Source organism: Musa acuminata, chromosome BXJ3-5 (genome assembly GCF_036884655.1).
Source record: "Musa acuminata AAA Group cultivar baxijiao chromosome BXJ3-5, Cavendish_Baxijiao_AAA, whole genome shotgun sequence".
Classification (NCBI taxonomy): domain Eukaryota; kingdom Viridiplantae; phylum Streptophyta; class Magnoliopsida; order Zingiberales; family Musaceae; genus Musa; species Musa acuminata.
In genome coordinates, this window is record NC_088353.1 from 41,080,199 (window position 1) to 41,104,718 (window position 24,520).

The 24,520-nt window shown below is 38.8% G+C and overlaps 3 protein-coding genes across 6 annotated transcripts; 1 reads left to right on the plus strand and 2 right to left on the minus strand.

Moving 5' to 3' along the window:
* Positions 1-461: 461 nt before the first annotated feature.
* LOC103985419 (uncharacterized) lies at positions 462-15,831 on the minus strand. 4 transcript variants are annotated; one of them, XM_009403103.3, is made up of 16 exons: positions 15,622-15,831; positions 14,872-15,141; positions 14,649-14,777; positions 13,774-13,981; positions 12,941-13,087; positions 11,301-11,375; positions 10,009-10,080; positions 9,784-9,855; positions 9,183-9,254; positions 6,715-6,786; positions 6,135-6,206; positions 5,390-5,461; positions 4,454-4,597; positions 2,264-2,335; positions 1,029-1,175; positions 462-935 (listed from the first exon to the last, which is right to left on the minus strand). In XM_009403103.3, exons 2-16 carry the CDS (start codon positions 15,061-15,063, stop codon positions 751-753), a joined length of 1,731 nt encoding a protein of 576 aa, XP_009401378.2. In that variant the 5' UTR covers positions 15,064-15,141; positions 15,622-15,831; the 3' UTR covers positions 462-750. The 4 variants fall into 4 exon arrangements, with proteins under 4 accessions (XP_009401378.2, XP_009401383.2, XP_009401381.2 ...); XM_009403108.3 differs by having other exon boundaries at positions 14,872-15,146; XM_009403106.3 differs by having other exon boundaries at positions 14,872-15,182.
* A 1,164-nt stretch (positions 15,832-16,995) lies between these two features.
* Positions 16,996-18,257, plus strand: LOC135637577 (arogenate dehydrogenase 2, chloroplastic-like). Its single transcript, XM_065150189.1, has one exon. It carries the CDS (start codon positions 17,092-17,094, stop codon positions 18,169-18,171), a length of 1,080 nt encoding a protein of 359 aa, XP_065006261.1. The 5' UTR covers positions 16,996-17,091; the 3' UTR covers positions 18,172-18,257.
* Position 18,258: 1 nt separating this feature from the next.
* LOC103985418 (pyrophosphate-energized vacuolar membrane proton pump) lies at positions 18,259-24,452 on the minus strand. Its single transcript, XM_009403101.3, has 8 exons — positions 24,076-24,452; positions 21,138-21,712; positions 20,535-20,914; positions 20,375-20,461; positions 19,954-20,284; positions 18,790-19,200; positions 18,663-18,722; positions 18,259-18,593 (listed from the first exon to the last, which is right to left on the minus strand). Exons 1-8 carry the CDS (start codon positions 24,311-24,313, stop codon positions 18,387-18,389), a joined length of 2,289 nt encoding a protein of 762 aa, XP_009401376.1. The 5' UTR covers positions 24,314-24,452; the 3' UTR covers positions 18,259-18,386.
* Positions 24,453-24,520: the final 68 nt, after the last annotated feature.

The following is a 24,520-nucleotide window of genomic DNA, read 5'->3' on the forward strand; positions in this document are numbered from 1 at the left end:
GGCGCTGATGCCGGCACAGTAACTATTTCGTCAAACATTGGTCGATGATGAAATTTTATTTATATTTTAAATAAAAATTGAATTTAATTAAAATAAAAGAAAATTATTCTATATGAACTTAATTAAATTCATTTATAGAGAAGTAAAATACATGGGTGTGATCATGCTAGATTAGCATTACTTAATTTTGCCATATTTACATGGAATTAATTACTTCTACTGTATATGTATATTTAATATGCATAAAAAAATGTTGAACCTGAATTACAAATCCTAAATTTAATTTAAATGAGTCAATTCAACCTGCTATTATCATCAGATATTTCTTACCATAATTTGCAACTCAGTTTATTACCAAAAATCTGTATTTGGTGGCAATTCAAACTCTCTATGCAGACTTGTGATCTGTACTGCATTGCCAATACTTTGAGCAATCAATCATACAATATCTACAGAGATGCTGAAACAGAAACCAACATAATCCCAACATATGTACATAAATATTTACAATCATTATTTCAGGTGAGAATACTTGCATGTGTTCAGGATGAAGCATATTTACATACTACTGCATTAGTTATATGTGCAAGTTTGCCCACCTCTAAATTAAACTAGATCAGAACACAAGGACTAGACATCACCCATTATTTACGACTCCGTCGGATTCCCTACCGCTTGGCAGATCACCTTATATGTGCGCACACTGTCATCTGTCCAGAGGCAGACTATCTACAGATGCTTGGCCTCGAACTACTCGGGTCGAACGCTAAGCAGATTTGGCAGCGCAGCCAACCGTAGCTTCTTTATTTCGGTAGCAGTTACTTTGCATGACTCCAGGGTAAGTGATCTCAGATTCTTCAGTGGTTTCAGATGTTGTAATCCAGCATTTGTTATGCGTGAGTTTGATACATTAAGAGAAACCAATGCAGTTAATCCTGCAATTGAATGAACCATGTCAACACAGGTGGATTTTGGAGCTAAACAATTGAGAAGCGGTAAAGAACAATTGCAAACTGCCAGTAAAGTACCTGAAATCAATTCCAGAGTCTTATCTGTGAGGTTGCAATTCTGAGACAGATTTAATAGAGTAAGAGATTTGAGGTCCTTGATGTTCTTGACTCCAGCATCGGTTATCGACCCACCACATACCTCAAGTGACTGCAGGTTCTTGAAATCTAATTAGATTACAGGAAACAACATTATCATCCTCGGACAACTAGGTGAAACTCAAAATTCAGATTAATGTAAGATCTAACAGTAGATGAGCTGACAATACAGTCCATTGATAAACATATAATTCATGTCCCCAAAGCACTTTACAAGTCTACCAAAATCTAAGAACTTGGCATCCTAATTGAAAGAGAATAGATATCACAACCAGAAATAAAATTTCCAATATAACTCGCACGTGCAACTGAAGAGCAATACTGGGAATCTATTTTAAGCTTCTCTAGATGCATCACCTGAAATTTTCCTTTTTGATTCAAGATCTACAGGATCCATCATTTTCTATATATATGATTTCCAATGCCCTTTTTATGATGATAAGCATGAACATGGCAGACAATAAGAGCCTCTAGAGTTCTCCAAAAGGAGTTCAGATAAAGGCCCCCAAAAATGCTGCTCTGTTTGTCTCATTTTCTCGTAAGTATCAACATTCTTGATGTAGGAGTCATTTGATATTCCTCACTTTTAATCTTGTTAAAGTCCCAATAATTGATATTTCAATGAATTGATCATAAAAGCCTTTATGATCCTGGACTATTCAATCTAAAAACACAATGTTGAATTTTGAGGTTAATATGGTCGCAAGCAAGCGGCAACCAATCTCCCTGAAAGTTATGGCAGTAAGCAAACTTCAGATTTTATCTGCCATAAGTCTCACGATCATGAATAAACCACATTTATCATTTAATGTTAATTAACCCTACATCTCGTAAGCAAAATTATCTTCTCTTCTTCACTTACATGATGTTATTATAAGGTTGCTTTAGAGAGTAAGTCGGTTATCTTGTTGCCTGTTAGACGGAGTAAATTGCCTCTGCATGAGATGTTGTGGTACTCCTATCTATTGCTTTCCTCTTTCTAGTGAAATATTCCATTGATGTTGTCTTTATCAAAATAAAAAAAATTATCAATCTTGACTGAGATGTGATGTTTCTTCTTTTAATGTGGATGATAGAAACCATAGAACCAAAATAAAATAGCACAAAAACTGGAGAGGACCCTTGAAAAATGCACATAGAAAAGTTAAATAACTTACGTTGGAAACAGTTTGTCCCTAAGTCTGTGATACGAGCTCCAAAAAGATCCAGATGGGTTAATCCAGTAAGACCTGAATGACACAACAAGCATTTAAGCAAATGACTATCTGTTTCCAAGTTCTATTAAAGGGGCACCTGAAGGAAAATTTTCATATTAACTTAAAAAAATAATCATAAATTAGAATAAAAGCTACAAGAAACAAGAATATATGATGAACCATATGTTGATCGCTCCTATGTATCTCTCTTAATAGTCAGAGGACAATCATGTCGTTTTTTGTTGCTTCCAATCAAGTGTTGCTTGATCTTCCTGGCCAACTTGAGACACCTCTAATTTGAGTCAACTACAATCATGCCTTTTTCTAATTTTCTTTGATATTCCCCACACATTTATGACATCCATAATTTAAATAGGCTAATCCATCCTTGCAGGAGCACTTAATTGTCGTCTCCAGACATGCCAGAATCACCTTCAATAGTTCTCTCATATGTGACACCTCCCATATTACCAGTTTTAATAGGTCCTCTTTGCCTCCCTCCTGCTCCCAGCATTCTTATGGCATGTCCATCATCGCTGCCAACTTTTCTACATCATTTTCCTCACCTCATAGCTTCATACAAATTGATGTTGTAACCTTTGCAGAGCCAATTTTAGATCCCGACACAAAGGATGCATTAGGTAGCTGACTGTTAGCATACATCAATATGAAGTACTCAAACATGGATATATGCAAAAAGCTTTTAACAGAAGTAAACAACATATTGCCCATAGCAAATAACCTATCAGGTTCTCAACATTGTAGAAGGAATGTACCTGAACTAAAGTGGTGCATGATTCTCTTTTTCGAGCTATAAATCATTTGAAACTTACGGTGGAACAGAATAGATCATAAAATTACATTCAAATAATAATTAACCCATTTATTAACAAAATAATACTTAATGTATTGTATCATTATGTTACTGCATGTGCAAATTGGAGCAGAATAGCATAAACCAAAATCTAATAAGCAATTATTTTGGGTGTTAAAAGGCCCAAGTGAAACCTAACAAGCAAGTGAAGTTCCTCAACACATTTGATCATAAAATAATTTCAACATGAACATTGCATCCAAAACCTTGTTTGGTCAAAACATGTAGAAGGAATTTGAGTTAGCAGATAAAGATTAATAAAAACCCATATGACAAACAAATGTATGAAACTAATAATTTAAAAAAAAAGTCTATTTATTCCTATAGCTTTCTGAAACCTATATTCTGGTGAGTTTGCACTCTTACACTTCCGTTCAGCATAGCAATTACTCCCACCTGCTGTATCATTTTCAACTTGCCCAACATTAGAATGACTCTAACTACTTGACTTGTACAAGACAGTCCAAGAATGGCAATCATGTAAAGCAACAATTTTTTTTATGCAGCCGCTTGCAGTTAATTCACAGCAAGATCAGAAGTGCAGAAGTTCGATGCCACCTTTTGAGTAGAAGGTTCAGATACAAGTTCAATGACTACTACTATTTGATAAAGTATGAAGTTATCAACAGCCATTATCACATGCCGTTTACTAGAATGAGTGCATATCCCTAAATTTATTGAATAGAAAAGCACCTAAAAATTCTACAAGAGTTTTTCTACATAAACCCTCCTGCAATTAATTTGCATAAAGACAACAAGTGCAGAAGCTTCCCACACAGACTTTTGGATAGGTAGGTGTTAAATAAATACAATCTGTGCAACAGAACTGAGGATTATGAATGTTTATACAGGCATTATCATATTTCATAATTATATTTAAATATTGGAATTAAACAGAATAGAGAACCACTTGAAATTTTGAAGTCACCCCCAAAACTTGCAGCCAGCAATAGTAAAAAATAACAAGTAAAATTTTCAAATTTCAGGATAACTTTTCATGTGGTCTGCCAGCTGTAGTTCAAATGGAACGTTACAAAATAAATGCTTGAATACCATTGTATATAGATATCCAAGTCTTCACATTGTTTAGACCAGCACATCATCACTAAGCATAAATCTAGTTTTTCAACTGACAGAAAAATTTTCTAAATCTGCTATGAGATGACAAATAAATTACACAAGCTATCCTACACGAACAAACAAATTCCAGGATCATAAATATTAGCATAAACATATTAGGACAACCATAATGATGCATGCTTGCAAACAAGTCTTACCGGTAATAGCCGTTAAGCCTACATCTGTTATCTGGCGAACATCCAAATTAAGAGATTTAATGGAAGTTAATCCAGACAGCCTCCTCAAACCACCATCAGTTACTGCTGTAAATGACAGATTGATACTCTCCAAGTTGTGTAAACCTGAAAGTGATTAAATCATAGTCAGGTTTCTTATGGTGTAATAATCTAACTACACAAACTATATAGATAATTTTTCAAGGATTCACATCTTAAAACCTAAAAAGAACTTAGATATCTTGCATATATTTTGCATAAAATGAGATATTGCAAGCCATAGGCCACCATATTTCCCAGGTCAAGAATACAATGAAAAACATAACACACAGAAGAAAATGGAACGCGTGGTGTAAACTTAAAAGGCTAGTTTTTCAACTGTCACGAACTGAGACAGAACATGAAATGCATCAAATTGTTTATGGGAGAATGTCACTAGACAGATAAAGTAACAGATGTTTGTTGGCCATGAAACAAAGTTCACAATGATATAGTTACATCTAGCTTGGAGAAACTGCTACTGCAATTACTTTTGCCCAAAAGGAAATGATGTGATTGGATATGTACTTCATAACTAGTATATTATGTTGAGCATCACATTGTAACAAATGAACCAACACATATTTCATGTATAAGAAACAGAATTTTCTTTCAAGAAACACTATAACACGATAAATTTTGTTTGTTTCATGGGTAAGTACCCACAAAGCAGAAGCAAATAAACAACAAAGCATGGGGGTAGTTCATTTCAAGGCAGTGTGGCCACTTAGTTCTTCTATCTACTTATCACTTGGGTTGGTCAAAGAAAAAGGCTCCAGGGGTGGAATTGAAGGTGCAGATAATGCATAGGTGTAACTAATTGCATAACTTCAGTAAATGAGAACTCTGACACCATCACATGTAAGTTGCAAAGCATACCAGAGAGATGGCTCAGTCCATTGCTTCCAATTTCAGTATCTGACAGCTCCAAACATTTTAACTGTAGAAGGCCTAAAAAAGCAATACAAGTTCACTGAAGAATCTCAGTATAAGTTTGGCACAATCAACAAAAATTTCTTCAAAAAATTGATGACAATTGTCCGTGAAAAACATAGATGTTTCGATATATTTTGTGATATTTTGAAAAGTTCAAGAATAGGTATGTGAGAAAGAGCACTTTTTAATATAAGGGTCTCAAATTGAATAACAGAACCAACTATGGAAAGATTATCAAGAAATCTAGGGATAACTTTTTTGGTTACAGTTGGTGACATAAGATATGGAATTTGCTTGTTTTTTCCACTCTCTGAAAGCCTGCAGATGGTGCCTTGGCCCCTTAGGAAAATCATATCATAGACTTTCTCTCTTCCTGGTAGAAAACTTCATGCTATCGTGTCATGCATTTTTTATTGTTGATCAACCTAAAAGTTTATATACCACCAGCTCATGTGTTCAATGATCAACCAAAGTTAGCTAAAACATAAAAATCATGTTGTAATTTAAGCACATGAAAATTCAAATGTGAAAGCATAGTGAAAACACAATAATGAAGTAACAGGGCTTGTCCAAAATGCCATCATTTGGGAGAAAAATTCAGAAATTAAAACTTCTTAAAATTTCATCGATTTTTGTTGGTAGTATATGCATGTAACAGCTTGGATTAATTAGACACAATAGCACTTACCTTTCAAGTTTAATAAACCTTCATCACCAATCTTGCAAGAATCCAAATTTAAGCTCTCCAAATTGATCAATTCTACAATTTATTAGGGATTAAGAGACAATCAGTATAGAAAAGTATGTTATTCCAACATTTATCACAGTAATGGCATTCAGAAAACCCGATGACAATGACTAAATACTCAATTATTTGCAAAACTAAAGCCACTATAAATCAATTTAAAAGACAAAGTACGAAGTGATTACCAAAATAAACACAAAATAATTTGCTTCAATAAATTCCAGGCAATCAAAAGATCTACAAAGCCATTAGGAGAGATAAACCAGTTATTGATCCTGAAGAAAAACCCTAAAAGTTAAAACTTCAATCAAGCATAAAAAAATACAATAATACAGGGTTGGAAGCCACCAAGTAGGCCATCAAATGTGTATTAAAGGCTGCCAAATTTCTAGACCTCATCAAGAATGAGAGGTATTGGGAAATATCACTTGCTAAAAGTTGTGAGATTATTATGATGCAAAAACATTGAAAAGTCGTATTTCATGAAATGTCAGCAGCATATGCAAAATCAAATGTGATTTACCTTTAAGATACACCAAACATGCATCAGTAATGTTGTTGAACCCCAAGTTCAAGACTTTCAACTTCTGAAGCCCTGTGATGCAATGGTTGTGCAAAAAAATAGTGAAAAAATGAAGCATAGAACAATATGTACACATAAGTAGACGAGAACAATGTTAATTAATACATGACCAAGTATATCACTGTCTGGTTTACAAAAGAAACAAACACCATTGTCACGTAAAGCAGACCTAGTGTGCAGTTGAAAGTTCTATATATTCTGAAGTATAAACAACAATGTTGCTGTACTAAGGATATCAACGATTATATCAGCAACAAAAAAATAGTGTCCTTTGAAACTATCTCTTATGTACATGGGTCAATTGTCACCTTCAGAAAACAATAGTTAATTCATAAAAGTAACCAGCTAGAAGCTGAGTTTAATTGCTTCAACAAGATGCACTGGATGCAGTGTTATGGATGTTATATGTCATATCCTCATACGTGATCTGTTCATGTTGCTTGCTTTATCAATACCCTTTCCCTAATCTAAGTCCAATGTGGAATTAGTTGCTTCATAGAGCAAAAATGCCTTTGATAATGCTTATATTCTTTCTACAATCAGAGGGTGTACCATTCCTATTAGAAACTGAGGCTCGTTGCACAACCATTCTTGGCCAACTCAGGCAGCTTACTATTCCTCTTCTCATATCTGTGGCAGAAAAGTTAGCTCCTATGCCTCCCAAATCCAGATTTTCAGAATTTCAAACAGCCAATAATGATCATGCACCGACCTAGAAGCATATCTTCTATCTAGCAGTCTAGCCCATTATACATGCTCTGTCTCCATTCTGCAGTCATCCAAACATTTTTCCATCACCTTGAGGTAGCACAGACAGAAACAGAAAGTTGAGATGGCCTAGGTTTGATGTAATTTTATAACTGAACATCAACCTGGTTTTAGCCATACAAATTTGGTCCAAATTCCTCAATGAAACAATTCAAGTCAGTAGATAAATTTTCTAGAAAACCTATAAGGTCAGTTGAGAGTAGGAAGGACTATCTAGTTTGTCACAGCTTAAACCCATGCCAATGGCAAGTCACCCACCAGAATTCCCTAATATTAAATAAACAAGAAAACAAAAGGTCCTAACTAAATGTCATGGTATCAGATGAAAGAAAAAAAAAATCCACAATAACAGATCGCCCACTAAAATTCCATGGTACCGTATGATCAACAAAGACAAAGATCCTAACTCAATTTCATGGTACCAGATGAAAGAAAAACTCAGGATCATGCATGATCTAAATGACAAAGATCATCATGCTGGATGGCTCTAGACTGCCTAGTATGCATAAAGCTTTGCATTTGGAATTACACAACATTGAAAAAATGCATTATGCCAAACTACAATATTTTTCATGAATAAACCGTCAGTTCTGATTAACAAGCACTAATTGGCACATAGGGTGTCACAGACTAACGCTTTCCACACCTTGGTGGGCCAGGCACACCACTTAAGTATCGACTGATTCTACAGGGGGACACAAGCTAGGATTTGGCGGTAACCACTCTAACCTCAAGTGGTAGCCCCCTTGTGTTTTCATGCCAAAATCTCAGTTCAAACTAACGTACTTTCTCCCAGATCAGTAGAGATTGACATTGGAACTAACATCAAAATGGCATCCAGGGAATCAGAAATTAAATTAGTTGAGAATATAGATATAAATCTAGAGTTTTCAGCAAGGTCTGCAATTTCGTACCGTACCGGAGTTTCAACGTTCGCTCGGTACGGTACGAAATTATATACCGCTCGGTATATATATATATATATATATATATATATATATATATATTTATATTTATATTTTTTATTTAAAAGGCGACATCGCCTTTTCCTTCCCCACACGGGGCGACGTCGCCTTGTTTATTTATATATATATATATATATATATATATATATATATATATATATATATATATATATATATATATATATATATATATATATGTATTATTATTATTTTATTTTTTATTTTTCGTTCCATCCGGTAGCGAGCGGTCCGCGTACCGGTATGCCGTCGGACCGGTACATACCGCCCGTACCAGGCGGTATCATTCGGTATTGCCTATCTTGGTTTTCAGTATATAAGAAGTAGCATGTTCTCACAGAAAACTAACAGAATTTTGTCCCCTTAGACATGCATGAATAAAGTTTGAACATAGATCTGCATCAGCAAAAAATCTGAAGTAACACATTCACACAGCTAAAATTACAAAATCTTTTATGAAACAATGTAAAACATGTTTCCCTTGATTTCCCATTTGACATGGTAGCGACATTTGAAAGAACACTACAAGTATTCAAAGGCATTATGGTACCTACAATATATACATGAACACTGAGAAGTTTCAAAAGAAACATTCTTCTCCATTTATTGCATGTTTATAGGACACATCTTAGTTTTAACGTGTCATGAATAACTCACCGGAAAAATTCTCACTTCCATCATCAGATATACCACATCGGCTCAAGTTCAGAAATACCAATGATGTGAAGCCTACAAAGATCCAGAAAGAACCATATTTATCACATATCATTTCTCTGAGCGGATACAGATAGGGTAATCCAACCAAAGCAGACAAGTCACTTTAAAATAATAAAACAAAAGAATATACATGATATGAATGAATATCTGCTCTGAAAGCCCAGCTAAAAGAAAATAATTTGGACAAATTACAAGTTAAACAGGCTATATACAGAGTTCAACAAGCTATATAGTAATTAAACCTTGAAAAATAATGTTAAAATATTACAGGTAAATATATACTTGTTTCTTACCTGCCTACCAAAAATAAACTTGTTTAAGAAAAAAAAATAATTAGTACACTATGAGACAAAAATTTAATAATACATAAAGTATGCAGAAACAAAATAACTAAACCCCAAGATTTGCAGGACTTTAGAAAGGGAAAAGAAACTAAAGAATGATTGACTTAAACGTAAAAGTGAAAAAGATACCAAGGAATATTGTACAGGGAAAGGGACAATAGCAATAAATTTATCACGACAAAGGAAAAGACCAAAACCTGATATAACATCCAAGCAAGAAGAAGTAACTGGACAACCCTCCAGGTCCAAGTGAGCAACTTTAGATAAGCCTGCAAGGAACTTAAATGTAGAAACAAATGCATTTTGAAACAGAATAGAAAAACAGGAGTCTCCCTGACAATTGGTTTCAAAGGACAGAGATTAACAAAACATAGAATAACAAACTGCAAGGGCAAGAACAGAAAATATCCAATACATCTTACCTCTCAAATGAGCGATGCCCACATCAGTAACTTTACAACATGACATTTGCAACTCTTTTAAGTTTGTAAGACCTAGTTTAACAATAAAATGTTAACAAATGGATAAAATTTGCTTGATGAGACTTGACAAAGTAACCATATTACAAAAAAAATAAAGAAAAGAAGAGGAATATAAAGGAAAGGAAAGTGGGAGGGAGCAGTGCAACTCTTCTTTGTGAAATAAGGAAAAGTGTGCTATTTAGGTTATCTAACTAGAAGCAAAAGGAAAAGAGGCATATGATATCATAGGAAGATAAGTTAGCAATGGGCCTTTTTATCATGCAACAGAGTGCAATGTTTCTGTAATGTTCAAATCAAGATTCGCAATACCATACCGTACCAGTGTTTCGACCTGGGCTCGGTACCGGTACAGTATGGTATACCAAGCGGTACACCCAGGTGTACCGAGCGGTATACTCAGGTATGCCGAGTACTGTAGCACTGCTACAGTGCTACAGTGCACTCGGACCGGTAACCGGCGGTCCGCGTACAGGCAACCTGTCGGACCGGTACATACCGCTCGTACCGGACGGTACAGTTTGGTACTACAGACCATGGTTCAAATAACTGGAACTCCTATATCTGAAGGGGGAAAAGAAAAAAAAAATCAAACTAAAGGAATACATACTGAGGTTATTAATAAAAGAAATTGAGCTTTAGCACTGAATAGGTGGGGCATATCATCACCGTCATCATTCAAACATTTTTCCCATTAGTCGGTATATAAAACCATATACTTCATCAGAATATTAAAGCTAATGCAATTTTATGTTATAACAAGAAAGCTCTAGAACTTGGAAAGTTCTTGAATCGAATTTCACAAAATCATTACAGCCAATAATGTTTTTCTTTAATGAGCTTTAAAAAGATAATGAAGTGTGCATCCACTGTTTATAGGATCCTTCAACTCTCTCATTCATCCTAACCAAGGCTATACAACCCCTTTCTCAGCCAAAGTGGCTTCTACCCAATATTGGAGGCACCACCAAAATGCTGAGCATATATGTGCTCCATGAGTGTGTAGTGTACATCTTATTTCTAAACTCGCAGAGTTAATAAGAGCGATTCTATTGCTACATGTACATGCCATACTCTTTCTACTGTAGACTACCGTTGAAATGTCTTCACAAATAAAACATGAAATTTATTCCACAGTAATGACTTCTCCTCTGGGCAGGATTGCCCAACTAAAATGATAATTGCTCAACTAAAATTGCAGTAATCTCGGCAGGACATATCCAAATGAAGCCAACCTGAAAGAGGCTCCATGTCTGCATCTGTTACACAATTGCAGTATCTGATGTTAAGGGATTCAAGCTTTTTCAAATCTGCAGAAGGTTCACATTTAATTGCGTGAAGGATAGAATATAAAAAGCAGCAGTGTTTAAACAAAAAACAGTCAACAATATAACTTACTGTATTAATACATAGTATATAAAAGAGGAATTTATTGAAACAAGAAAATCTGCCAGTATTAAGCAAGCAAATTCCTACAAAAATTTATTATCACCTCCAATATCCAATTTTATCTGAAGCACTGACTCGGTCATTGGAGAAAAGCTAACTATAATGTGAAAAGTAGCACATAAGCTAACTGGTCAAATGCACCTATATGATATTTTTATTGACATATTGCTGTGATTTGTTTCTCTCTTTACTCTCTTCATCTTTCTTCTATAAGAACAGTATATTTCTCCTCCCGAAAGGAAAGAACGCTTGTGAAAAATATCATTATTCATTGGATGCCAGTGATGAGTACCAATCCTTGCAAAATTCATAGCAGGTTGTAAATTATGTACTTCAGTGATTTAAAAAGCGCTAGGCGCTAAAAGGCGCCAAGGTCCAAAAACGCCTGAGGCGCTAGGCGCTCGCCCGAGCGAAGCGAGGCGCTAAAATATAAAAATATAAAATATAATTAATAAATATAATTATTTAAAATTTTAAATAAAAATATAAAAATATATAATATAATTAATAAATATAATCACATTAACAGTATAAACCTGCTGACGGAGAAACGAGGAAGCAGCGGCGGCGAGCGGCGACAGCAGTGGCGGCGAGCGGCGGCAGCAGCGGCGAGCGGCGGCAGCGACAGCGGGAAAGGGAAAGGGAGCGGGAGGCCTCGAGGGAGGCGCGAGCAGCGGGAAGGCTCGTGGGAGGGCTCGCAGGAGGCGAGAGGGCTCGCGGGAGGCGCGAGCAGCGGGAGGGCTCGCGGGAGGCGTGAGCAGCGGGAGGGCTCGAGGGAGGCGCGAGCAGCGGGAAGGCTCGCGGGAGGGCTCGCAGGAGACGCGAGCAGCGAGAGGGCTCGCGGGAGGCGCGAGCAGCAGGAGGGCTCGCAGGAGGCGCGAGCAGCGAGAGGGCTCGCGGGAGGCGCGAGCAGCGATAGCGGCAGCGGGAGCAGCGGCAACGAGCGACGAGATCGCGATCGGGATCGGGATCGGCAGGGCAGCGGCAGCAGGTTAGTGGTGGGTTAGGGTTAGGGTTGGGGTTATATCGGTTTAGTTGGTTCGATTGAACCAACTAACAACCGAACCAGGACCGAACCAGACCTAAAATTCTGGTTCGGTTTACCCATGCGCTCGCCCGAAGCGCCCAGCGCCTGGGCTCGGGCGAGCGCCTAGGCGGCGCCTGATTGAAGCGCGCCGCCTGGGACATTAGCGAGGCGCTCGGGCCTCGCCTCGCCTCGCCCGAGCGCCTAGGCGAGCGCCCGAGCGCCTTTTGCAATCATTGATGTACTTATGTGACTTTTAGCATGTTTCATCATTAAGGAAAACTAAAGATCAAAAAATCAAAAATTTCTATCTCTATAGAAATTCACCAACTCATCCATATATAAAATAATAGTATATTCACAACGTGGCAACCCAAGGTCATAGCAAGGGAAAAAGCAAACCTTTCAAATAAATAAGTCCACCATGAATCTTTAAGCATCTCTCCAGATCCAAATTTACCAAGTTAATTAAGTTGGTAAAAGCCCTGATTCCTTCAGCAGTGATAGCATGGCTCTTCTTGAAACTTAAAGACGTCAAGTTTGGAAGTCCTGAAGGAAGAAACAAACTTTGCGATGAAAAATGTAAAAAAAAAAATCAAAATCATTGAGTCTAATTCTTCATCAATAAACAAAGTAGACAAGAAAATCTAGAACAGTTTTCATAAAACATAACAGCAAAAAGTGTCAATGTTCACATTCAAGATACTCAACCATAGTGAGGAAACAAACGGAAGAGCAATACTGAAATGTCTTCAGGAGTATTAATAAGAGAACATACAGGCAATATTATGTCATAATACAAATTGAGGACAACACATTAAAGATATTTGGGAAGATATAGAGAACCTCAGCATCTATGTAGCAAAAGGATATATTGTTGAAGAGTTTGAAGTTTCCATATTAAAGCAAAAGTCAAACACATGATAGACAAAATAATCAAACATGAAGAAAGCCAAGCAAAGTTTCACAATTAGAAGCTAGAAATCATGCCCCAGCCAGAAGTTACATGCAAAAGCTTGTCCTCACACCTAGGTATACCTCAGACATCATTAGCCCTGTTGGTAATAAAACATGACAGCACAGATACAACATCACTTCCGAACTAAATACAAAAAGGTTGTCTTTATACACTAAATAAGGAGATCATTTTATCTGATCGATGATGTGATGCAATAAAGGCTCAGAAAATTAAGAAAAATTAGCAAGACATGGAGTAGAAGGCCAAAGATATTTACCAGATATGTGTTCCAAGCCATAATCTGATATTTGGTCACAGTAATTACATTTCAAGCTCTGGATATTGGAGCAATTTTTCAGGAGAAACAGTCCAGAATCTGTCACATCAGAGCAAGAGATATCAAGGGACAAAAGTGATTGCCCCTGAGAACAAACTATGCCCATCCAACCATCCTTAACTCCTGGATATTCTCCAAGATGAATATCCTGATGACAAGCAAAAGGTAAAAAAATATCCACAGCTTTAGCTACAAGATCCAAGATAACAGGACAGCTTCCATATTATTTGACACTCATATTAGGACATTCTACAAGTCAGAGGAATGCTCACCATAGTTGTCCATATAAAAATTTAATTAAACCTTAGGTTGGAAATTCTCTATCACATACATGAATATGCAGATATTCCTCTAAATAATATCGGCAAGCTGAAACTAGAAAATATATGAGACAGCACAACTTCTGCCAGAGACCTTATCTATAATTTTATTTTCTGATACAGGTTAAGCAAGAGCATTACCTTGATGGTTATAGTAGCCATAAATTGTAGTTCATACTATTCATGATGAGAAACTGGAAAAGAGCTTTTTCCTGTCAAATAAGGGTTTAACTAGAACAATGAGATATTCTTCCTTCTGGCAGCACCTTGTTAATAATAGTGCATACTGATAAATACACTTGCTTCTGGTTGCTAATCATGGTTGCAAATCATTCTAAGTAGTTTATACAACAAAAGATGGAACTTTAGAGCAGAACCTTATCCAAACTTTATTTACAATAGAACACCTCAATCTCCTATAGTTGGACTATAAGAATAGAGTTCGTTGGACTAAAGCAATAGAATTTGTTGGAGTACAGCAAAAAAAATGTGCACCTGAAGAGCACAATCCCAAAAAGCTTCAAGAGATCCATCAGTAAGGCAATGAGATTCCACTAATTCATTGAATATCTGCTGGCTAAGGTCTCTTGGAAGCATGGAAAAGCTGGTATACCTTTTTATATCCTGCTTTCACCCAAATACTTTTAACATAGTAACTTAATGTCTCAAGCACAACAGAAGTTGCAACATAAACAATACGTGTATAACAGCGACGCACCTCACGAACTTTAGCCACACACAACTCCATGAGCGAAGGGCACTTTCCTTGCCTTCCAGCTGTGACATCTGTGCTGCAACGGGGCAGCATAAGTAATAACCATTTTGAGCTTCCACTCTTAGAGTATCTTCCAGACCTGCGCAAATCATCTTCATCGAGAAGGTCTCTCTTCCTGGAACAAGCTCCCCCCATTGGATGACGATTAACTTCGGAGATGATACTTCTTTGTTGTTCTTCAGTTGTGCTGTTAGAAGATTAATTCCCCTCCATCTATACTATCCACAAGAACCCAAAAACCTTTTGTGATTCTCCTACTCCATCATATAGTAAGATTAGATTCTAAGTCAGCGTAAGCAGCAAACTACAAAAGCTACTTCCTTTAAAAAAAAGTTGGAATTCCAATGCAAAAAAGGAATCTTTGTGAGAAAGAAACAATCAAAATCATCTTTTTTACGGAAAATCAAGTCAATCCCCGATTAAACTTTAAAAGATCATGATAGATGAAAAATTCACAAGATCGCAAGACTTCTACGTCATAATAGGAGAAATCGATGATCTCATACTAAGCAAAACTTCAGAACAACCATCGCCCCGTCTTTTCTAACGCCATCAGCAATCCAATAATTCCAAGTCCAAAAGTAGACAGGGGAAACAACCAAAAAAAAGGTGTGAAAGCGACGGACTGTTCGAAATATCCAGAGGAAACTCACAAAGCCACACAAACCGGAGGATCGATAACGGTACGCTTACCCTAGAGGGTGAGGAAAGGAGGTGACGCGTGACCGAGGCTTAGGGATGGTAGAGACGAGGTGGCGGATGGGGGGAGGAGAGAGGGGAGTGAGGGCGGAGGAAGAAGCCCGAAGCGGCACGAAAGGAGGGAGGAAAGGGCGAGAGAGAGAGAGAGAGGGCTCCAAAGCCGACGGGCGGGGCTCACTCGCGCAACCACCAATGAGCTACGCGTGTTCGTGACAGTAACGAGAGCTCGTCGCTTCGTAGGGGCAAGGATAAGGCCGCGGCGAGAGGGCCGATCAGCTGTGCGGACGGGACACCAAATAGGATGGAACACCACGTGGCAAATAAATTGTGGCTGCCCGATGGTGGCCCACATTCACATAATTTTCATGGAAATATCCAATTTATGGTAATATCCAAAAGGTTTAAGACAATAATATATTTCTTTTTTTTGTTAAGAGGCAAACCATAAAGCGGTGATGTTTAAATAATTTATTTTCCAGAATTTTAAATGCTATGACTTCAATTTTCAATCGTATACAAATTAATATATTCTCAAAATTACATATATATTTCTCCAAAATCAACGATAAATATCAATGAGTTAATATCTATTAGTTCACCATTAAAATCCTTAAAAAAATATTACATATATTTCTATGATTATTTTTATATATTTTCTACCCTTACATTTAAGCTTATGGTGAAAGTATTAAAATATATTTTACGCATTTAATTTTTTCAATATTTTCAAGGCTTGCTAACGACTAGAATCAATTATTCTCAATCCAAACAAAGTTAATTATTTAAATATATATATACATATAATATTGGGAGGGATCTATGTTGTACCAAAAATGCTATTGGATATATATTTGCATATATAAGCTTCAAAATTGGACACAAGTGGTGGTAACACACGGCGTTTTGGGTTTGGATAAGCACAGCGGATCCACGGAGGAAAGGTCGATGAGGAGGTCGCGGCCGACACGCCACCTCAAACAGAGCCCATTTCTTTTTGTTTCCGCCCGCATATAAACCCATGGGGCGAAAAGGACGTGGGCCCACCATTAATTTCCTCCGATTAAGTATTAATCCTTAACCCTATCCGTATCTCTCTCTAATTAATAATTCTTAATGCAGGGGAGATTTCTTTGTATCAGTCGAGTCTGCGACCCACTTCGGCACCCAAAGCTGACGTAACGATAATAAAAGAGAGAGAGTATGTGAACCGTACCCGCGATGCAGTCGTACGAATAGGAGAAGCCGGCGCAGATTGAGTCGGTCAAATCGAATCCCATGGAGATTTGGTGTGATTTGATTTGGAAGGCAAATTGAGTATTACATTTATTTTAATTGTATTATCTGTATTAAGTAATTGGTTATATATATTAGCTGCTATTTTGCCACGTATTTCTCTTGATTGCCTCTCTTCCTCCCTTTCGCTGCGCCTCGTGCCCACGCCACGTGCTCAGCCCACCTCTCGCTATGCTCCCCACGCCGTACCGGTTCGCTTCGCCCTCCCCTCCAATTCCGCCGCCGCCGCCGCCGCGGGGGCTCCGGAATATGCCGTTTCTCCGGCCGAAGCCCGCGTTATTTAACCCCTTCTTCCGCCTCACGACGTCCGGCCGGCTGCGGCGCACGGGGGCCGGCGGAGCGATGCGCGCGATGGACGCCGCCCAGGTGTTCGACCACGAGTCGGGGGCGTCGGAGGAGCTGGACCAACGGGCGCGGCTCAAGATCGCGATCGTCGGCTTCGGCAATTTCGGGCAGTTCCTGGCGCGGACGTTCGCGGCGCAGGGCCACGCCATCATCGGCCACTCCCGCTCCGACCACTCCGCCGCCGCCCGATCCCTCGGCGCCGCCTTCTTCCGCGACCCCCACGACCTGTGCGAGCAGCACCCGGACGTGGTGGTGCTCTGCACCTCCATCCTCTCCACGGAGGCCGTGCTGCGCTCCCTCCCCCTGCAGCGCCTCCGCCGCAGCACCCTCTTCGTCGACGTCCTTTCCGTCAAGGAGTTCCCCAAGAACCTCCTTCTCCAACTCCTCCCCCCGGACTTCGACATCCTCTGCACACACCCCATGTTCGGCCCCGAGAGCGGCAAGCACGGCTGGTCCGGCCTGCCTTTCGTCTACGACAAGGTCCGTATCGGCGACTCGGAGGACCGCGCGAACCGATGTCGGTGCTTCCTCGACATCTTCGCCCGCGAGGGCTGCCGCATGGTCGAGATGTCTTGCACGGAGCACGACGAGAACGCCGCGGAGATCCAATTCCTGACCCACACCGTCGGCCGCCTCCTCGCCAAGCTCGACCTCAAGCCAACTCCCATCAACACCAAGGGCTTCGAGACCCTGCTCGAACTCGTCGAAAACACCTGCAGCGACAGCTTCGACCTCTACAACGGCCTCTTCATGTACAACAACAACTCCACGGAGCTCCTCGAGCGCCTCGAGCTCGCATTCAACTCCCTCAGGAAGGAGCTCTTCGGTCGCCTGCATGTCAACCTGCGCAAGCAGCTCTTCCAGAGTCCCAACGGCGGCGGTTCACCTGGCGCCGAGGAAAACTGAAGACCTTCTTCCTTCGTGCCTTTGCTTCTCGTCAAGTATGTGCCCATTATTACTTTGCGATAACAACACAGGTTTGGTCTCATCCACTCAAGAATGTTCACTGTCATTACACCACAAAATTAACATGATCGTCGTCGTCAAGCATCAACCGAACAAAAGGCGAGGAAGGTATGTGATGGAGAACAGAGAACTCTGAAGAACAAGTATCGTAAGAGTTAGAAGATCTTGAACAGGAGACCACCATGAGTTGCAAAGAATGGTGCGAACACGAGCGATTCCACAGCCATTAGCTTGATAAGAATGTTGAGTGACGGACCGGACGTATCCTTGAGAGGGTCCCCAATGGTGTCACCAATAACTGCAGCTTTGTGGGGATCAGATCCCTTAGGGCCAAGGCTCCTTGCATGCTCCGATGCCCCAGCCTAACAACGCCATATGAGATCAGCTAATTACATTCCAACACAGGTCACAAAGGTTTAGGGTAGCTGTACCTCAATATACTTCTTAGCATTGTCCCATGCGCCACCAGTATTGGATGCAGAGATAGCAATCTGCAGCAGCATAAAGAAACCACCATCACTGTGTGTCGGTAAATACAGCAACCAAGTTATTGCATACCTGAACCCCAGAAACAAGAGAGCCAGCAAGAACACCGGATAGGGTTTCCACACCAAAGAAGGTTCCAACGATGAGGGGGGTAAGCATCACCAAAGCGCCGGGAGGAATCATCTCTTTGATCGAGGCATCTGTGGAGATCTTTACGCAGGTGGCGTAATCAGGTTTAGCGGTGCCTTCCATAAGCCCTGGTATAGTGTTGAACTGCCTGCGGACCTCCTCCACCATTTTTAGAGCTGCACTGCCAACACTCTTCATGGTCATGGCTGAGAACCAGTAAGGAAGCATGGCACCAACGATTAACCCGATGAACACTTTTGGTGTCAGAACATCAACTGTGGAGATCGCTGCTCGGCTCACAAAGGCACCAAAGAGTGCCAGAGACACCAAGGCAGCTGAACCTATGGCAAAGCCCTGGGAAAGGCAGTTAAAATATGAAACATTTTCACATTCAAGGACTGTTGTGATGATTTGAATGCAACATTAATAGCTAGCAATCAAAGGAAACAAAGTGGAAAGCAGCTTCACAAGGGTAGTTGCAAACAAATTTCTTAAACAAATGCAGTTATGCAAATATTATCTATAATGAGAAAACACCATCCTGCATCTAGCGCAGACCCCGGTTCCAAAATCGAAACCATCAATTCTGTCAAATTTATAACCAGAACAGAATCAATTCTAGATAATTCCAGTTCTAGAATGGGCAGTTCAGTTCCAATTTCAAACCCAGACCATCAATTTTAATTTTTTGCTTTTATTTTTAATTTTGCCAAAATACCTCTCCAATTAGTTGTTTATTAAACTATTGGGAGGGAAAAGTTCATCATTTGTAGGGGCATCTAGGTTTTTTTATTTTTCTGACCTGTTCAAAACCACTGGTTTCAGTTCCAGATTCCAAGAACCAAATTCGAACCACTAGAGCTGAAACTCAAACCATTGATCCGATTCGATTTTGATTCTTCATCGATGAACCTAGTTCGATTCTGATTCGAACCAAACAATGGTTGGGTCTAAGTGCATCAACATGTCTAAATGCAATAAAGCCACCAACAAAGGCAATAACATTCTAATTACCAAGCTTGGAACAAGTTTCCTTGCCAAGCTTCGAGCAGATCAATCATGGTTAATAGGATGCAGCAAATTATTTTGGCAATAGAATTATGCTACCTTTCCAATGGCTGCAGTGGTGTTGCCAGCAGCATCAAGTGCATCTGTTCTCTCTCGAATCCTGTGACTCATTCCAGCCATCTCAGCAATGCCTCCAGCATTGTCACTGATGGGTCCATAAGCATCAATGGCCAGACCAGTAGCGATGGTGCTCAGCATGCCTAACGCAGCAACAGCAATACCATACATGGCAGCAAGACTGAAACTAACAAAGATGCTGACAGCAATGGCAAAAATGGGGATAATGACAGACTTGTATCCTAAAGCCAGCCCAAAAATTACATTAGTCGCAGCTCCAGTTCGGCAGGAATCAGCAACATCTTGGACAGGGCTGCAAATGAGTAGTTAACATAAGACATTATCTATGAACCACAAATCATCATAATTCGTGTTCATCAGAATAGAAGAACCAAGTTCTTACCTATATGCATTGCTTGTAAAGTATTCAGTGACAAATCCAATAACCAGGCCAGCCCATAATCCAATTGCAACACAGAAGAACAACTCCCTGTTCAGCTCTAATGATTAGATCATTTTAAGAACTCACCATCTTTAGAATTAAAGGGAAAATGATGCCTCACCAGTTTTTGACCTTCTTCTGCTCACCAAAACTGAAAATTGTGAAAGTCGATGGGAGTGCTATCCAACTGATAATCGCAATACCAATGGTCATAAGTGCAGTGGAGATTATGAGCTGCTTCTTTAGAGCAGGTTCGATCTCCTTCACGACCTTTATCTCAAAAAAGTCAGTTGCAAATAGAGTAGTTATCAAGCATACTATGATTCCCATGGAGCTGATAAGCAAAGGGTAGCACATTGCAGTAAAATCATGGTTGACTCCAAATGAAGAGATAGAGGCAACAACGAGAGCAGCACATGATGATTCAGCATATGAGCCAAAAAGATCAGAACCCATCCCAGCAATATCCCCAACATTGTCTCCCACATTGTCAGCAATCACCTGTAAGATGTATACAAAAGAAAAAACTAGGAACAGAAAAGCCATTTACGGTCTCAAATGCTGGTACTGGATAAATTCATCAGGAACATTTGGTCGCTAAATCCTAAAGGCTAACACAAAAAGTTAAAGGTGCAAAGTTCAAAATATTAAAAGAAGTGGCATATCACTAAGGGAAAAGCACGGAAAGAGAATTTAACTGTACAGAAATACTCAAAGAACCTACAGCTGGGTTTCTAGGATCATCTTCAGGAATGTTCCTTTCAACCTTGCCAACAAGATCAGCACCAACATCAGCAGCTTTTGTGTAGATGCCACCCCCTACTCTACCAAAAAGAGCCATGGAAGAGCCACCAAGACCATAACCAGTAATAGACTCAAAAAGACCTTCCCAGTCATCACCATAGTACAGTTTGAATAAGTTGATAGCAATATAGAGGACCAACAAGCCATTTGCTGCAAGCAAAAAGCCCATGACTGCACCAGACCGAAAAGCAGTAATGAAAGCTTTTCCAACACCTTTCCTAGCTTCTAGAGTTGTTCTTGCATTTGCATAAGTTGCAATTTTCATCCCAAGAAAACCAGAAACCAGGGAGGTAATTGCACCAAGCAAGAAGGAGAGAGTACTGAAGCCAGCATTTGCAAGTGCTGGTTTGCAATATTTATCCTTGCTATACGTGCAAGGCTGTGCTTTTGTGCTAAAGCCTTCCACAGAACCAAGAAAGAGGAAGATCAGGACAGCAAAAGCAACCATGAAGATTCCAACATACTGGTATTCTGTGAAAAGGAATGAAGTTGCTCCTGTTCACATGTATAGAGAAGTTTGCTATCAGACTATCATCATATAAGTCATATGTTGTTCATCAAAGTGAACAATATGCAAAAAGTATAAAAAAAAAAAGGAAATCAACACATAAGAAGTAAAACTTAAGCAAATTGTAGGTGCACAGCAACCTATTCAAACAATACTTTTTGAAGTTAACATTCATGTACAATAAAGAAATAATCAATAACTCAATCAAGTCAGAAAAAATTATACTCATTACATGAGCGACAACTACAGGTTTGTCTCTGTCAATGATACTGATAGTTATAAATTGCATGAAGCACTAAATTTAGAAAATTTGATCAGACAATCATCATCAAATGTGTCGATCACCAAATAGATATACTATACATTACACAGTAAAAACTTTAGTGATTTCTCACACTGAGCAATTTTCTTTTGCAAAACAAAATTAAGAATGTCAGAAATAGAGTATCACACGTTGACGCTACAAATTCAACAACAAATATGACTTGCATAAGATTGATGGAGATCAAAGTGGTAACTAAATGAGATAAAGAGTTACTGAAGACAAAAGGGGAAATGGAATTCCGTTACACAAGAAATCAGATTAAATAACATGATAAGTTTGTAGGCAACCTGTGCTGTAATTTCTATGATCATGAAATTCAGACACTACATTAGCTATATAATCACTAAAAACAACCTAATATAAATATAGAATCCTTGTTAATCAGATCATTTACATGTTCTGAAATAAAGCTTACATACTCTGTTGCTCCACTTTTTGTTTTCTTTAACAATATTATACTTAACAATATTACACTACTTTCTGTTGGGTGAAACCATATAAGATTGGATGAAGCAAAGGAGTGGATCTTCATGTCTTGCTCTTACATAGCTAGGTTAATAAAATGAGAATCATCAACAAGGAGATAAACTTAAACCATTATAACAAGTTCCAGATCAGCTACCAACAAAATCAATTTAGTAACAATAGAAGTAATTGGTTAGGTACCTGGACTTCATACACTAAATATTTGCTAATCCAACTTAAGCCAGCTAAATCAGCATATGCATGCATTATGCAGTATCAGAATAACAATTCTTTCATTTCTGTATTCTAAGAGACCCACGTATCATATTGCATGAAATAAATGTCTGTGTTATTATACAATGTTGAAATAAATTGAGAGGATTCAGTACCATTGGGCCTAATCGTATTTTTTTCAAATATAAAAAATAAAGGAATCATTGCATTTTCCAGAAATACCTTATAAAATCAACTTAAGCTTGTCAGAAGTAGACCTACAGATAGAAGATACACATTCAATAATAAAATTGACTTCCATGCGATTAATGGATCTCTAAGTGATAATTAAATTAAATGCATTAGAGTCAATTTCAAGACAAAACAGGAATACAAAGTTCATCTCACATGAAAAATCAGTTCAAATGACATGATAAATTTACAGGTCTCCTTTTTCGTAATGTTCATTGATGATCATGAAATTAGACACTACAGTAGGTACAGGACCACGGAAATACCAATTTAATTAATTAACAATGCATATGAACTGGATCATACAACTTAGACAAATTAAAATTAACCATAACATGCTCTAGTGCTGCATTTTGTTTCCAAATGTTTTCATTCAACAATATCATAGAACTTAATGGCCCAAACCATATACGATTATATGAAGCAACCATGTGCGTCTTCAAGTCTTACTCTTACATAGCCTAGCATAAGATAACGACAAACATCAACAAGAAGCAAATCAATTGAAGCAATTGTCACAAATTGTATAACAGCATAAAAGAAAACATTCAAGAAAATATACAACATATAATGGACTAATAAAGAAACATTTACTGAGTTAGATTCTTCTGGAAAGAGACCATACCTTGTACTATCTAACCATAGCATAATCACTTATCAAATGGAGGTAAAGCACGTAAAAGAAACCGCAGTTATTCTTCTAATTACTTGAACTCATTGCAACGGTAACCACGAAAAAGTGTACATATTATATTTTTTTTTTGAACCTCAGAATTTAACCCATCTTCCTCCAAGAAACGAGAAGGAAAAGAAAAGGCGTAAGAGAAGTGCAGCATATATTATGATTCCTTTTTTATCCAAATAAATTATATATTCTGCCGAAAGAGAACTATCAGATCAGATCAAGTTAACCAATTTTTGGGAATATTATAACCTCCAATTTTGATTCTTTTGATAGAAATACCACTTGAGCTAAAACAAATTCATTAACAGGAAAACAAGTGAACCACAAAATCTTGTTTTTCCCCTCAGATGGAGACAGTAATCTCTAAATCCCTCCAAATCTCGGCAAAGCTAAAATCAAAGATTTCCCACCTTCCGATATGGCGGTCTGGATCTCGGCGCACTTCACGACGACGTTGTGATCATTGAGCCCTTCCTCCTCCTCAATGAGGTAATCGGAGACCCCATCCCTGCTGCCGGCCGGCTTCTCCGGCGAGAGGCTCACCTTGGATACCAGCAGCCACTGCACCAGCGCGAAGGCGATCCCGACGACGGCTGCCACCGGTATCAGGATCTCGGTCAGGAGGCCCGACAGTATCGCCGCCCCCATTGGCTACTAATCCTCACTGGACGTCAGCGGCGGCGGTGTTTCTGCGGCTGAGAGAGAGTTCTGAGGGTTTCGCGGCCTCCTCTTCACACACTTTGTACTCTCAAAGGGTGGCGTCCCGATAACTCACGACTTATAGAGGGAAAGAGTGGGAGAGAGAGAGAGAGAGAGAGAGAGAGAGAGAGAGAGAGCCAAAAATAAAAAGATAAA